This window comes from Balaenoptera musculus, chromosome 7 (genome assembly GCF_009873245.2).
Source record: "Balaenoptera musculus isolate JJ_BM4_2016_0621 chromosome 7, mBalMus1.pri.v3, whole genome shotgun sequence".
In the NCBI taxonomy this organism is placed as follows: Eukaryota; Metazoa; Chordata; class Mammalia; order Artiodactyla; family Balaenopteridae; genus Balaenoptera; species Balaenoptera musculus.
The window spans coordinates 86,370,382-86,387,272 of NC_045791.1; the positions used below are offsets into that span (position 1 = coordinate 86,370,382).

Sequence of the window (16,891 nt, forward strand, 5' to 3'; positions counted from 1 at the left end):
TTGGAGATTAATCCTTTGTCAGTTGGTTCATTTACAAATATTTTCTCCCATTCTGAGGGTTGTTTTTTCATCTTTTTTATGGTTTCCTTTGCTGTGCAAAAGCTTGAAGTTTCATTAGGTCCGATTTGTTTATTTTTGTTTTTATATCCATTTCTCTAGGAAGTGGGTCCAAAAGGATCTTGCTGTGAGTTATGTCATAGAGTGTTCTGCCTATGTTTTCCTCTAAGAGTTTGATAGTGTCTGGCCTTACATTTAGGTCTTTAATCCATTTTGAGTTTATTTTTGTATATGGTGTTAGGGAGTGTTCTAATTTCATTCTTTTACATGTAGCTGTCCAGTTTTCCCAGCACCACTTATTGAAGAGGCTGTCTTTTCTCCATTGTATATTCTTGCCTCCTTAATCAAAGATAAGGTGACCATATGTGCATGGGTTTATCTCTGGGCTTTCTGTCCTGTTCCATTGATCTATATTTCTGTTTTTGTACAAGTACCATACTGTCTTCATTACTGTATTTTTGTAGTATAGTCTGAAGTCAGGGAGCCTGATTCCTCCAGCTCCGTTTTTCTTTCTCAAGATTGCTTTGACTATTCGGGATCTTTTGTGTTTCCATACATATTGTGATTTTTTTTTTCTAGTTCTCTGAAATCTGCCATTGGTAGTTTGATAGGGATTGCATTGAATCTGTAGATTGCTTTGGGTAGTGTAGTCATTTTCACAATGTTGATTCTTCCAATCCAAGAACATGGTATATCTCTCCCTCTGTTTGTATCATCTTTAATTTCTTTCATCAGTGTCTTATAGTTTTCTGCATACAGGTCTTTTGTCTCCTTAGGTAGATTTATTCCTAGGTATTTTATTTTTGTTGTTGCAGTGGTAAATGGGAGTGTTTCCTTAATTTCTCTTTCAGATTTTTCCTCATTAGTGTATAGGAATGCAAGAGATTTCTGTGCATTAATTTTGTATCCTGCTACTTTGCCACATTCATTGATTAGCTCTAGTAGTTTCCTGGTAGTCTTTTTAGGATTCTCTATGTATAGTATCATGTCATCTGCAAACAGTGACAGCTTTACTTCTTCTTTTCCAATTTGGATTCCTTTTATTTCTTTTTCTTCTCTGCTGTAGCTAAAACTTCCAAAACTATGTTGAATAATAGTGGTGAGAGTGGACAACCTTGTCTTGTTCCTGATCTTAGTGGAAATGGTTTCAGTTTTTCACCATTGAGAACAATGGTGGCTGTGGGTTTGTCATATATGGCCTTTATTATGTTGGGGTAAGTTCCATCTATGCCTACTTTTTGGAGGGTTTTTATCATAAATGGGTGTTGAATTTTGTGAAAAGCTTTTTCTGCATCTATTGAGATGATCATATGTTTTTTTCTCCTTCAGTTTGTAAATATGATTTATCACATGGATTGATTTGCATATATTGAAGAATCCTTGCATTCCTGGGATAAACCCCACTTGATCATGGTGTATGATCCTTTTAATGTGCTTGTTGGATTCTGTTTGCTAGTATTTTGTTGAGGATTCTTGCATGTATGTTCATCAATGATATTGGCCTGTAGTTTTCTTTTTTGTGACATCTTTGTCTGGTTTTGGTATCAGGTTGATGGTGGCCTCGTAGAATGAGCCTGGGAGTGTTCCTCCCTCTGCTATATATTTGGAAGAGTTTGAGAAGAATAGGTGTTAGCTCTTCTCTAAATGTTTGATAGAATTCGCCTGACAAGCCATCTGATCCTGGGCTCTTGTTTGTTGGAAGATTTTTAATCAGAGTCTCAATTTCAGTGCTTGTGATTGGTCTGTTTATATTTTCTATTTCTTCCTGGTTCAGTCTCGGAAGGTTGTGCTTTTCTAAGAATTTGTCCCTTTCTTCCAGCTTGTCCTTTTTATTGGCATATAGTTGCTTGTAGTAATCTCTCATGATCCTTTGTATTTCTGCAGTGTCAGTTGTTACTTCTCCTTTTTCATTTCTAATTCTATTGATTTGAGTCTTCTCCCTTTTTTTCTTGATGAGTCTGCCTAATGGTTTATCAATTTCATTTATCTTCTCAAAGAACCACCTTTTAGTTTTATTGATCTTTGCTATCATTTCCTTCATTTCTTTTTCATTTATTTCTGATCTGATCTTTATGATTTCTTTCCTTCTGCTAACTTTGGGAGTTTTTTTGTTCTTCTTTCTCTAACTGCTTTAGGTGTAAGGTTAGGTTGTTTATTTGAGATGTTTCTTGTTTCTTGAGGTAGGATTGTATTGCTGTAAACTTCCCTCTTAGAACTGCTTTTGCTGCATCCCATAGGTTTTGGGTCATCGTGTTTTCATTGTCATTTGCTTCTAGGTGTTTTTTGATTTCCTCTTTGATTTCTTCAGTGATCTCTTGGTTATTCAGTAGTGTATTTAGTATTTAGTAGCAGCCTCCATGCCTTTGTATTTTTTACAGATTTTTTCCTGTAATTGATATCTAGTCTCATAGCACTGTGGTCAGAAAAGGTATGTGATACAATTTCAGTTTTCTTGTATTTACCAAGGCTTGCTTTTGACCCAAGATATGATTTATCCTGGAGAATGTTCCATGAGCACTTGAGAAGAAAGTGTATTCTATTGTTTTTGGGTGGAATGTCCTATAAATATCAATTAAGTCCATCTTGTTTAATGTATCATTTAAAGCTTGTGCTTCCTTATTTATTTTCATTTTGGATGATGTGTCCATTGGTGAAAGTGAGGTGTTAAAGTCCCCTACTATGATTGTGGTACTGTCGATTTCCCCTTTTATGGCTGTTAGCATTTGCCCTATGTATTGTGGTGCTCCTATGTTGGGTGCATAAATGTGTACAATTGTTATATCTTCTTCTTGGATTGATCCCTTGATCATTATGTAGTGTCCTTCTTTGTCTCTTGTAATAGTCTTAGTTTTAAAGTGTATTTTGTCTGATATGAGAATTGCTACTCCAGCTTTCTTTTGATTTCCATTTGCATGGAATACCTTTTTCCATCCCCTCACTTTCAGTCTGTATGTGTCCCTAGGTCTGAAGTGTGCCTCTTGTAGACAGCATATATACAGGTCTTGTTTTTGTATCCATTCAGCCAGTCTGTGTGTTTTGGTTGGAGCATTTAATCCATTTACATTTAAGGTAGTTATCGATATGTTTGTTCTTATTACCATTTTCTTAATTGTTTTGGGTTTGTTTTTTTTAGGTCTTTTCCTTCTCTTGTGTTTCCTTGCTAGAGAAGTTCCTTTAGCGTTTGTTGTAAAGCTGGTTTGGTGGTGCTGAATTCTCTTAGCTTTTGCTTGTCTGTAAAGGTTTTAATTTCTCCATCAAATCTGAATGAGATCCTTGCTGGGTAGAGTAATCTTGGTTGTAGGTTTTTCCCTTTCATCACTTTAAATATGTCCTGCCACTCTCTTCTGGCTTGCAGAGTTTCTACTGAAAGATCAGCTGTTAACCTTATGGGGATTCCCTTGTATGTTATTTGTTGTTTTTTCCTTGCTACTTTTAATATTTTTTCTTTGTATTTAATTTTTGATAGTTTGATTAATATGTGTCTTGGCGTGTTTCTCCTTGGATTTATCCTATATGGGACTCTCTGCCCTTCCTGGACTTGAGTGACTATTTCCTTTCCCATATTATGGAAGTTTTCAACTATAATTTCTTCAAATATTTTCTCAGTCCCTTTCTTTTTCTCTTCTTCTTCTGTGACCCCTATAATTCGAATGTTGTTGCGTTTAATGTTGTCCCAGAGGTCTCTGAGACTCTCCTCAATTCTTTTCATTCATTTTTCTTTATTCTGCTCTGCAGTAGTTTTTTCCACTATTTTATCTTCTTGGTCAGTTATCCGTTCCTCTGCTTCAGTTATTCTGCTATTGATTGCTTCTAGAGAATTTTTAATTTCATTTATTGTGTTGTTCATCATTGTTTGTTTGCTCTTTAGTTCTTCTAGGTCCTTGTTAAATGTTTCTTTTATTTTCTCCATTCTATTTCCAAGATTCTGGATCATCTTTTCTATCATTACTCTGAATTCTTTTTCAGGTAGACTGCCTAATTCCTCTTCATTTGTTTGGTCTCGTGGGTTTTTACCTTGCTCCTTCATCTGCTGTGCCTTTCTCTGTCTTCTCATTTTGCTTAACCTACTGCATTTGGCGTCTCCTTTTTGCAGGCTGCAGGTTCGTAGTTCCTGTTGTTTTTAGTGTCTGCCCACCATGGGTAAGGTTGGTTCAGTGGGTTGTGTAGGCTTCCTGGTGGAGGGGACTGGTGCCTGTGTTCTGGTGGATGAGGCTGGATCTTGTCGTTCTGGTGGGAAGGACCGCATCTGGTGGTGTGTTTTGGGATGTCTGTGAACTCATTATGATTTTAGGCAGCCTCTCTGCTAATGGCTGGGGTTGTGTTCCTGTCTTGCTAGTTGTTTGGTGTAGGGTGTCCAGCACTGTAGCTTGCTGGTCGTCGAGTGGAGCTGGGTCTTAGTGTTGAGATTTAGATCTCTGGGAGAGCTTTCACCGTTTGATATTACGTGGGGCCGGGAGGTCTCTGCTGGTCCAGTGTCCTGAACTCGGCTCTCCCACCTACTTGGCTCAGGCCTGACACCTGGACAGAGCACCAAGACCCTTTCAGCCACAAGGCAGGCTCTTTTTGGCCCTCGTTCTCCTTTCCTCAAGCCAGCACACGTCAGCCACTTCTGCGCCCTCAGAGTTTCCCAGTGACACCCACTCACTGGATGATGAATGTTATTTTTAATATAACTAATGGAACTGAGACAGTTTTAAATGGACATTTTTATGTACTGTCCTAGGGTTACTCTGAGATGACTCTAGCCATTTCCTAAAAAGGATATTTCAGCATGTAACTTCCTTTCTTCATTTGCTTCCTCTGGCATTCACTTTTCACTGTGAGCCAAAGGAAACTTTGCTTAGAATGAGTTTTTCTACTGAAATGTCATGCTGTCACTGCCCTCGCATCAGATATCGGAAGATTGTGGGAGGCACAAAGGATGAAGTCTGCTTTCCAGGTGCTGAAACAGGCTTTGCTTTTGCCAGTGCTGGTGGCCTGGCTCTATAGCTCAGTAGTCATTTTCAAGAGACAGAAGCAGTTTCCCCCTTCTCCCTATCCCCAGGAATCATGCAAAATTAAGAGATGCGTAGCTGATGAATTGTTGACTGTCTTTAGCGGCCATGTTCCTGTTGTGTGCGGTGAAAGTCCCCGAGGCTGTGTCTGATATGCTGACATCAGAGTTCCACCACCCGGAGACCGTGCAGCGGCTGAACGCTGTCCTTAAGTTCCACACGCTTTGGAGGTTTCGCTATCAGGTCTGGCCCCGGATGGAGGAGGGAGCACAGCAGATTTTTAAGGTGAGGGATACATCCCACATGGGTATTAGATTAGCAAACCCAGCCCAAGGTTCATTTCAGTCCTTGAACCTCAAATCCACAGTGTATGTCCCAAGAGATGCTTCTTTTTTTCCCCTCTCTGATTACATAAGTAAACCTAACTCATATATGAGTGAATTCTTGTCCTTAAAACAAATTGAAATATAAGAATGTAGAGTAAGAAAATCAAGTTTCTATAAACCTCAAGATTTCAGCACCATCCCCAGAGGTAAGCACATAGAAGTTTGAGGTGTAATCTTCCATACATTTTGCTATATAAACATAGATGTTCTTTGGAGGATGGGGTGATTAACACAAATAGAGATCATGCAGTTGAAACCCTTCATTTTATTAATGAGTAAACTGAGGCCCAGAGACGTTCTTCATGTGTCTTATAACATCCTGTGCTCTAAAAGATTATGTCATAATTTTGCTTCAGACTCATTCTAGCTTATTTTCCATCTTACTCACTTCATTCTTCTGATATCAACTAACAGATCCCGCCTCCCAGTATAAACTTCACCCTGCCCTCCCCAGTGCTTGGAATGCCATCTGTCCCGATGTTTGACCCCCCTTGGGTCCCTCAGTGCAGCGGGAGTGTCCAGGACCCCATTAATGAAGACCAGTCTGTGAGTAACAGGCACTTTCTTTCTAATATCTTCAGGCTCCATGGTATACATGTAAGAGAGAACAATGGATGTGTGAGACAGTTGTCATAAGAATGTAATAACAGCACAGAAAATCAACCACAAAAGGCCTTTAGTTCTTGTGAGATAGAAGGAACTAACATCTGGGGTGAGCATTTGCAGACCTCCAAAAGCCAAAACAGTTTTTTTCCATAATCATAGAAGCAGCCACCTTGTAATAAAAGCTACTAAAAGCATTAGACATTGATTTCTTAGCCAAAGGTAGTGCTTTTGCCTCTCTTTATTATAAAACAAACAATTCATTTAACCTACGTAAGCTACCCAAAAGTTAATGAGATTGACTCTGGATGAATAAGAAAAAGAACTGAGTTGCCTGCTCTTGCTGTCCTTGTTTGGACCTTAGTCCGTTCTTTACCTTATTGATCCTCAGTATCATCATCAGAAACGTCACTCTGAGAGCTCAGGTCTTATGCTATTCTAATACATTACTGCTCTATGTAATATAATTTATAAACAGTTAAGTTTAGAACCCAGTCTATTTATAAACAAGAACCAAGAATATGTGCCTTTTGAAAAAATGAATCTTCAAAATATGCCTTTTTCACCTGTTGCATAGCATTTTCCTAAATTACAAGATAATGTAGAAAATTTGGAAAATAAAGCAAATATAGAAAAAGAACACGTCTCTATACACAAATTCATGATTATTTCCTTGCATAATTTCCCACAGGATTTAGGGCAATTGGTATGTGAATATTAAAGATTTCTTTTATATCTCACAAAATATCCCCAGGATGATTGTACCATTTTACCCTTATACAACACAATAGGAAAATGTCTTCTTTATTCAAATTAACTAGTATTATTTTTTAATGCCACATTGAATGACAAAAAACAAAGTTATTGGCTTTTTTATTCACACATCTTTAAAAAGTTGGTTGAATATATGAAGTGAGGTTGAACATTGTTGCATGTCATACATATATTTTCTAGGCATTTGTAGTTTTCTTTGAACTGTTTGTTTGAACTCTTTACCCATCAGAATATTTTTATTTTAATTCTTCTGCATACACTACCTTCATATCTGATGGTTTTGTGCCAAAGACAAAGGCACGCTTGGTTCTTCCCTCCAGCATCTGAACCACTGGTATAAAGATCCTTGGTTTTTTTCTCATACATGTGAAGATTCATTTGAGTCAAGTACATTCTCTTCCCAATTTCACAGTGAATATCAATCCAAAGCCCCTAATTCTATATCCAGTTATCTTTCCCTTATCTTAGTATAATAAACCAGCTTAACCCCTGGCTCTCAAAATGAATTGCCATGTGGACCATCAAATGCCCTTAATTGCTGTTGTGTCATCCACTATTGGAAACCTTTGGTCTTATGTTAAGACCCTGCATAAAGGGAGCTTCGATGACTGCCGTCCTTTAGAGGAGTGACCAACACCCCTTGTTTCTTTAATCCTATGTGACCACTGGCCAACAAAGATGTAGAATTTCTACTATACATAGACATTACTTCAAATTGGTAGTGAAGAATGTCAGTGATCACTTCCCTGCTCTGAGACCAATGACTTCATCCCCAGAGCTCTTGGAATTTATCTCAGCATAAGCATCACGATTAAGGCAAAAATAGAATGGCCCCTTTGCAAAGTGAATCTTTCCTCCTTTATTGTTTCTTATCTGTTATGCTTTTGCTGCTGGTAAACAGGGTCAGATTTTACATTCAACCATAGTAACACTACCAACTCTCATAATTTCCATTCAGTAGCTTTGTTTCTATAAATATTGTTAAGTATTTACAGTGTGGCATTGTATTTTCTATTATTTATATTTATTATTATTTAACATTAATATTTCTAAATATTAAGTATTTGCAGTGTGGTAGATACTTAAGATACAAAAATGAAATAAATCACATAATTAATTGTTTTACACGAAAGAGATCTTTCCTCCTCCTTCCCATGGTTCTGACTTTCTCTTTTATTAACCTTATGAAGTAAATGTCCTTCATTTAAAACCAGTTCAAGAAATTTTGGAAGGAAACAGAGCATTAAAAATGTTTATTCGATGTGTTTAAAGAGTGGATCATTGATATTTAACCTAAAATAAGATTAGGTAAAATAACATTTTTTCTTTCCCGAAATTACAAACATCCTTGAAGAATTATCCAGATTGAATGAAAAAGAATGTCTTAGTTGTACACAGCCTGGAAACTTGGTAGAAAAAGAAGCAAACAAATAAATCTCCATGAAACTAGATCACGGATGCCCTAACATTTCCTGAAAACAAAGTACCACATCTGTGTCATTCAGTAGAACACTCTTTATACATGTGACCTTGCAGAAGAGTTGCTAGTAAATAAACTTGCCTTCATGTCTCCGTAGAAATCCTTTTCAGCCCGGGCTGTGTCCCGCTCCCATCAAAGGGCAGAACACATCTTAAAGAACTTGCAACAGGAGGAAGAGAAGAAACGTCTAGGTCGAGAAGCCAGCCTCATCACCGCCATCCCCATCACCCAGGAGGCTTGCTATGAGCCCACCTGCACACTCAACTCAGAGCCAGAAGAAGAAGGTGCCCTCTACACACTGAACTTCTTTGGAGGCGGGGGGTGCTGAGTCACACAAAAGGGAAAGGACTTGCTTTGAAATAAACGTTGACGATTTTATGTGACATGAGGTGATATGCTCCCTCTGTCTCTCTCTCTTACCTCCTGACACTATCTAAAGAAAGAGAAAAAAGTTGTCTTTTTCTAAATGTTTAGAGCTGGCTTGTTTACAGAGGAGGACATTAGCCCCATTGAATGAACTAATATGATAATGGACCAAGCAGTGACTATGATTCAGGCAACAGCTGAATCCAGAGTGTGTGCTAAAACATACGCAATCAATCTTTCATCATTAAAAATGGGGTTAGTCCATTAACTACTTTCAGCCTTCACAAGTGCAGACAGTTTTTTGATTGATATCAGAAAAATGATTTCTGAACCATTCTAAATTCAGTGATTCTCTGCCCCACTTTTGTGAAATCTTTGGGAGGAATTTTCTGTCTCCCTTTCTGTAGGTGTTTTTTCCTCACCAAAGTACATTCTAAATTACTTAAGCCTTATGCTTTGAGAGCTATATACACTTCGATGTAAGTACAACTATAATAGTGATGATAACTTTTTTGTTACAAAACCAAAGTTCACGTTCCCCATTTTCTTTGCCAGTAGAAGAAGTCACCAATCTGGCATCCCGTCGACTGTCTGTGAGCCCATCCTGTACCTCCAGCACTTCCCACAGGAATTATTCCTTCCGCCGAGGGTCAGTCTGGTCAGTGCGTTCAGCTGTCAGTGCTGAAGGTGTGTCCTCTTACAAATGTGTCCTTTATTCCTCATGACTTGTGTGTTTTGAAATAATTTTTATTTGATATGATTATCTCACTTCATTACACTGTCTTCATTAAATAACCTGTCTCATGATCTTAAAGTTTACAAATGTATATTAGTTGAGTGGTATTCTAAAAAAAATTGTTGATTTAATCCAGCAAATGTCCTTGATGAGTTGGTTCTATTTTAATTACATTACATGTCATCATATTGCAGAGGGTTCTATAAAACATCATTCTAGGCAGTTAACAGTTTTCAACACTGGCTACACATTACAATCAACCAGGGAGCTTTTAAAAATGCTCAAGTCACACCCAAGACCAAATCAGAATCTCTAAGGGTGGGACTCAAGCACCTCAATGTTTTTAAAATCTTCTCAGGTGATTCCAGTGCATAGCTAAGACTCAGTAGGATGCTTTAGGATGCTGTTCTGGAAAAATTTATCAAAGGAAGAACAAAGCTCGTGCCAGTCCTGTAATGAAATCTGATTCTGGGGGAGAAATGTGATACTCTTCAGTTCTAAGAGTTTAAAAACTACGCTTCTCTAATGATAAATAACTGTCTGGGGACTCGCTCCTTCATGATTATTCAGATTTCATCACGATTTATAAAGTCATCAAAAAGTTGTACAGAAACTAGTGGTTCTCAACCCTTCACTGCACAACCCTGGAAAACTTCAAAAATGACCAATGCTAATTAATCACAGCAGCCCAAGGCATATCTATATTTTTTCTAACACCTTTATTGAGATATAATTCACATACTAAAATTCAACCTTTTGAAGTGCATAATGCAGTGGTTGTTAGTATATTTGTAGAGTGTGCAACCATCAATGCTACTTTATTTTAGGATATTTTCATTATCCCCAAAAGAGACCCTATACCCATTAGTAGTCACGCCTCATCCACCACTCCCCCCAACCCCTGACAAGAAATAATCTACTTTCTATTTCTATGGATTTGCCTATTCTGCACATCTCATATGAATGGAATCATATAATATGTGGCCTTTTGTGACTGGGTCCTTTCACTCAGCATACTTTCAAGGTCGATCCATGCTGCCACATGTATCACTTCTTCATTCCTTCTTATTACAAGATAATGTTCCATTATATGGATACGCCACATTTTGTTTATCCGTTCACCAGTTAGAGTGGACTTTTGGGTTGTTTCCACCCTTTGGTTATTATGAATTACACTCTTACGAACCATTATGTATAAGTTTTGTGAGGAAAGCTGCCAAGCTATTTTCAAAAGTGTCTGCATCGTTTTACATTCCGACCAAAAAGCATAAGGGTTCCAATTGTTCCACACCCTTGCATAGCCACAGTAATCTTGGAAATGAAGAGCAAAGTTGGAAAACTTACATTTCCCCATTTCAAAACTGACTACAGAGCTGCAGTAACCAAGAGTGTGCAGTATGGACTTGAGGGTTGATAGACACATCAACGGACTAGATTGGAACCGGAAGTAAACCATTACATGTATGTTGATTTCAAGTTTGAAAAGGGTGCTATGAACCTTCAATGGGGGAAAGAATCGTCTTTCCAACAGATGATGCTGGCACAACTAGATATCTGCATAGAAAAAAAAATGTTCCATAAGTAGGTCTTGAACTGAGAAAAGCACGCCGATTCTGTCTCCCTCTTCAGATGAGGAACACGCCGCCGAACACACGCCCAGCCCCCACGTGCCTCAGCCCCCTCAGGCTGTGTTCCCGGCATGCATCTGTGCAGCAGTGCTCCCCATTGTCCATCTGATGGAGGACGGTGAGGTGCGGGAAGATGGAGTAGCAGGTACAGTTGTGACTGGTCAGAACCGTCAGTAACTCTAATAAATACTGGAGGCATTCATCTGATAAGGCACAGTAGGGTGCCCTCGAAGACGTGAACCGCTGGCCACGTGTGGAGTTGTTTTATGGACATGCTATAATGACAGATTTGTAGTACGCTGAACTAACACTACCACTTTCTACACCTTTTCCTCCCACAAACTTTATGACCAAGATATTGCACTTCAGATAGGCAGTTTTTTTCCAGGAGCGTTGTTTAGGACTGGAGAACAGACCAACCCTCATTTGGCCACGTAGAAATCAAATAGTGCTTTTGGCCACCTTAGAAATCTTAGCCATTGGCTTGACATCATTAATGCCATCTTTCTCACTTGATTTCCTTTCCAGAGGTAATAAGTAAAGAAAATAATTGAAAAATGAAATGATAAACTAGGGGTAAAGACGAGTTACATTTGTCACAGGTAACAGGTTAATATTCTTGATGTTATTTTTTTTTTTTTAAAAAAAACCTTTATAACCCAATAATGACTTTTTTATACCCCAGTAGAGAAATGGACAAAGGATATAAACACACTCTAACAGCCAATTAAATCTGTAAATAACACTGTTGTTTACAACAACAGTGAAATCTTACATTTCATATAAAAAATTGCAAGGATTATTTCAAAAGAAATTATGCATAGCTGGTAAAGATTCAGAGAAAAGATTATCCTCACACCTTGCTGACGGCAGTAAAAATTTAATGCAAGCACTCTGAAACAGTTTCACGGTATGCATCATAAGCCTTAAAAGTGTGTACACCCTTTGACACAGATTTTGGTATCTAGCAATTTCCTAAGGCAGTAATGAGGGGTGAATTAAGGTTTACAGAGAACGCTGTACCTTGTACATTTTTAAAATAACAAATATTTGAAAAGAGTTTAAATGTCCAACAATAGGCAATTAGTTAATCATGGTACCTCCATATGACAGCTTTCTGTGCACATTAGAAAAATATTAACATAAAAGTGTTCAATTTATTGATAATTAAAAATGTGAGTACCAGAGAGTATTTTCTATATGATATTATTTAAAGATACATGTAAATATATATTTCATATATATGAAAGAATATACTCCAAAATGTTTATAGTTGTTTTGGTGGTTGGTAGACTTATCAGTCTTATTCTCCTCTTTGTCTTTTTCTGTATTTCTCATGTTTTAAGCATTAAACTGCCGTACTTAGCAATTAGAATAAAAATAGTGTTATAAAGATAGTTTTGCAACCAATTTCAACTTAACAAAAACCCACATCTATTTTAGTTATTTATAAAGATACATGAAAGCTAAAGCTTATATTTACATATCTCTTGTTAAATTAGTTATATAGCTCAATCTTAATTGGATGGTTAGCTTCTGAAGCAAAAAAAAATTGGTATAATTTATTTTAAATAGAGGCTGAAAAATAAATTTATGCTAAACTCTATATTCCTAGTTTAGAAAACTAAGCTAAACCATTTAAACTGAAGATCATCTAATGCTTACCCACTACTCACTTTTACCCACCTGCTTTCTTAGCCTGGGCACTTCCAGGCAATCTTAGCCTGACCACTTTTCCCAAAGAAGTAGCGCTTTCTTTCACATTAGGAATAATTATTTATTCCTAGGACACCCTCATTAGAAGTGGGAACCCTAACTGTTACTGGCTCAACTATGTCATCTTGCTGTGGGAGTTATTAGTTAAAACATTCATGTGAACAATAAAAGGTCACGTCTAATTCATGTGCATTCTAAACAAAGCATATTTTCTAAACCAAATAATTACTTTAGGAATTTCTCCATACAATAAACAATGAAGTGGGACTTTAATAAATACCACTGTTAACATTAGGGTAATTTCTAAAACAAAGAATCATAAATGTATTCTTTTTTTATTAAAATGTAATTGACATATAACACTGTTTTAGTTTTAGGTATACAACATAAACATTTGATATATGTATGCATTACAAAATGATTACCACAATAAGTTTAGTTAACATCCATCACCATACATAGCTACAATTTTTTTTATGATGGGAACTTTTTTTTTTTTTTTAATTTTTGGCTGCTTTGGGTCTTCGTGGCTGCACGCGGGGCTTTCTCTAGTTGCGGCGAGCGGGGGCTATTCTTCATTGTGGTGCACGGACATCTAATTGCGGTGGCTTCTCTTGTGGAGCACAAGCTCTAGGTGCGTGGGCTTCAGTAGTTGTGGCACACGGGCTCAGTAGTTGTGGCCCGTGGGCTCTAGAGTGCAAACTCCGTAGCTGTGGCGCTCGGGCTTAGTTGCTTCGTGGCATGTGGGGTCTTCCCGGAGCAGGGATTGAACCCATGTCCCCTGCACTGGCAGGCGGATTCTTAACCACTGTGCCACCAGGGAAGTCCTGATGAGGACTTTTAATAACTATTGTCTTAACAGCTTTCAAGTATACAATACAGTATTGTTAACGATAGTCACCATGCTGTACATTAAATCCCCAGGATTTATTTATCTTATAACTGTAAGTTTGTAACCTTTGACCACCTTCCCTCCCCCCAGTACCCACCCCCCCACCTCTGGTAACCAATCTGTCCTATGTATCTATGAGTTTGGGGTTTTCTTAGATTCCACATGTAAGTGAGATCATACATTTTTCTTTCTCTGTCTGACTTCTTTCACTTTGCATAACATCCTCAAAGTCCATCCATATTGTCACAAATGGGAGGATTTCCTTTTTTATGGGCTAAATGATATTCCATTGTATATCACAAATGCATTTTTAACAAAAACAATGCTAACATTTAAAGGGCATCCTATACTCTTTTGTCACATTTTCCTTATAGGCTAAAATGTTCAGAAACAACAACAAAAAGAACAGATACCTGCCTTTCAATAGAAAAAGAGTCCACAGAACCTCTGTAAGGCAAAACTTGAGAGAGACCTATTAAAGTTTAGTAAATTATTTGAATACTTTATCTAATAGATTTATCTCCATTTAAGATGAATATTCAATTTCCTTTCTCTTCTAAAGTGAGTGCTGTGGCCCAGCAAGTCTTATGGAATTGTCTAATTGAAGATCCATCAACAGTTCTTCGACATTTCCTGGAAAAACTGACCATCAGCAATAGACAAGTAAATTCCTCTTTCTTTACAGTGTAGCTATGTAGCTATGTGTGTGAACATGGTTAAAAACAAGCAGTGGACTTTACAGTGACATGCATGCAACATTGGTGTCCTCTGACACATAGCCGAGAAGTACTTTGGATGATGATAATGATGAACAAACTAAACTTGGCTGTTTTCTTTTGAATTTCTCCATTAACTGATGTCTCCATATGTATATGGTACATTGTTAGTAATGACCCTAAGATACTGAAAGATTCTCAGTCTTTTAAACAAAGATTAAATTCAGTTTAATGTTTTCAGTGTTCGGTACATTTACTGAATTCTGACTGGCTGGTAGTATGTGGTGCAGGTAGTATTATTAGAGTATGTTGAAACTCTCCATTAATCAAAAAATCTAATTTATCAGGTCACCCTGTGAGAAGATTATGCCAAATAAAAGTCATTTTCTGAGCAATGGCAAAATACACTGATGATTACAAATTATTTCTTCATTTCTGTGTTATGGTCCTGTTCACTGGAAGATTAAGTTTCTGAAAGGAAGGTTAATTATAAACACCTCCATTTATCCTCTCTTGGCCCAGCTTTATCTCTTTGACTTGAAACGTAGGAAGCAGAACTATGAAGTTCAATAAACCTGGTTTGTTTAATGGTTTCTTAAGATAGAGCCTCCTCACATTTCCATCACACCTGGAAGCCACAGCAAATAGAGATGACTAAATGTACAGCTTTCCTGTGATTTGCCTGTGACCTATAGACACAGTCTAAATTTTTATTTAAAAATTTGACTATTGCTTAGTGATTTCATATATTAGCTTCTAGGAGACGATGTTACAGTTGGCTTAAATGCTATTTAACAAGTATCACACATACTATATTAAAATGCTGAACATAAGGGAAATCAACATGTGGGCAAAAGTAAGAAAAATCCCCCCACCTTGCTTTTCAAGAAGTTAATTTTATTTCCTACAGCATGGCAGCTGAATGAGACCTAGAAATTCTGTTGTTCTTTCAGGATGAGTTAATGTACATGCTGCGCAAACTTCTCCTGAATATCGGAGACTTTCCTGCTCAGACCTCTCACATCCTATTCAACTACTTGGTGAGTTTCACCTCCAGTAGGTTATAAATGTTCATTTCCAAGTAGGAAGCAACAATAAGAGAAAAGGATCCAAGGAGATTTTTTTTTCAATAAATTCCCATTAATTATATGACTGAAGGTGAATCATGGTCAGCTGAATTCACCACTGTTTGTATGGGGAAGCCCCTCCTGGCACAATCCTTGGCATGTGATGGGCACTCAATAAATGTCTCTTTCCTCTCTGTCTCCCTTTGGCATTATACAACTTCCTCATGTCGGTCCTTAATTTTAGTTTTCTGTTGAAAAAATGTACATGTCATTTTTTTAAAATTCTTTTTTCTTTTAACACCTTTATTGGAGTATAATTGCTTTACAATGGTATGTTAGTTTCTGCTTTATAACAAAGTGAATCAGCTATACATATACATATATCCCCATATCCCCTCCCTCTTGCATCTCCCTCCCACCCTCCCTATCCCACCCCCCCCCAGGCGGTCACAAAGCACCGATCTGATCTCCCTGTGCTATGTGGCTGCTTCCCACTAGCTATCTATTTTACATTTGGTAGTGTGTATATGTCCATGCCACTCTCTCACTTCATCCCAGCTTCCCCTTCCCCTTCCCCTTCCCCTTCCCCATGTCCTCAAGTCCATTCCTTATGACTGCGTCTTTATTCCTGTCCTGCCCCTAGGTTCTTCAGAATCTTTTTTTTTTTTTTTTTAGATTCCACCTATGTGTGTTAGCATACAGTATTTGTTTTTCTCTTTCTGACTTACTTCACTCTGTATGACAGTCTCTAGGTCCATCCAGCTCACTACAAATAACTCAATTTCGTTTCTTTTTATGGCTGAGTAATATTCCATTGTATATATGTGCCATATCTTTATCCATTCATCTGTTGATGGACATTTAGGTTGCTTCCATGTCCTGGCTATTGTAAATGTGCTGCAATGAACATTGTGCTACATGACTCTTTTTGAATTATGGTTTTCTCAGGGTATGCTAACACATATATATGGAATCTAAAAAAAAAAAAAAAAAATGGTTCTGATGAACCTAGGGGCAGGACAGGAATAAAGACGCAGATGTAGAGAATGGACTTGAGGACAAGGGGAGGGGGAAGGGTAAGCTGGGATGAAGTGAGAGAGTAGCATTGACATATATACACTAGCAAATGTAAAATAGATAGCTAGTGGGAAGCAGCTGCATCACACAGGGAGATCAGCTCGGTGCTTTGTGATGACCTAGAGGGGTGGGATAGGGAGGGTGGGAGGGAGATGCAAGAGGGAGGGGATATGGGGATATACGTAGACATATAGCTGATTCACTTTGCTATACAGCAGAAACTAACACAACATTGTAAAACAATTGTACTCCAGTAAAGATGTTAAAAAAAAATAGCAGTAAGTATTTTAGTGATAACATAAAAATATATGGTAACCTGTTCAGGCCAGTTTTCCAATTATCCCTTCTCCTGCTTACTGCCACTGAAAGTGTTAGAGAAGCATTTGAATAGAGAATTCA

The 16,891-nt window shown here is 37.7% G+C and overlaps 1 protein-coding gene across 6 annotated transcripts in view; it reads left to right on the plus strand.

Moving 5' to 3' along the window:
• Positions 1-16,891, plus strand: part of UNC80 (unc-80 homolog, NALCN channel complex subunit) — a 239,477-nt gene that overhangs the window by 158,892 nt on the left and 63,694 nt on the right. For 5 of the 6 annotated variants that reach the window (XM_036858465.1, XM_036858466.1, XM_036858469.1 and 2 more), the window contains exons 31-37: positions 5,155-5,336; positions 5,852-5,983; positions 8,392-8,578; positions 9,216-9,347; positions 11,026-11,169; positions 14,195-14,295; positions 15,302-15,388. In XM_036858465.1, the coding sequence (XP_036714360.1) occupies positions 5,155-5,336; positions 5,852-5,983; positions 8,392-8,578; positions 9,216-9,347; positions 11,026-11,169; positions 14,195-14,295; positions 15,302-15,388 (965 nt within the window). The remainder of the gene's footprint in view (positions 1-5,154; positions 5,337-5,851; positions 5,984-8,391; positions 8,579-9,215; positions 9,348-11,025; positions 11,170-14,194; positions 14,296-15,301; positions 15,389-16,891) is intronic. The other variant, XM_036858467.1, reaches the window with a different exon arrangement.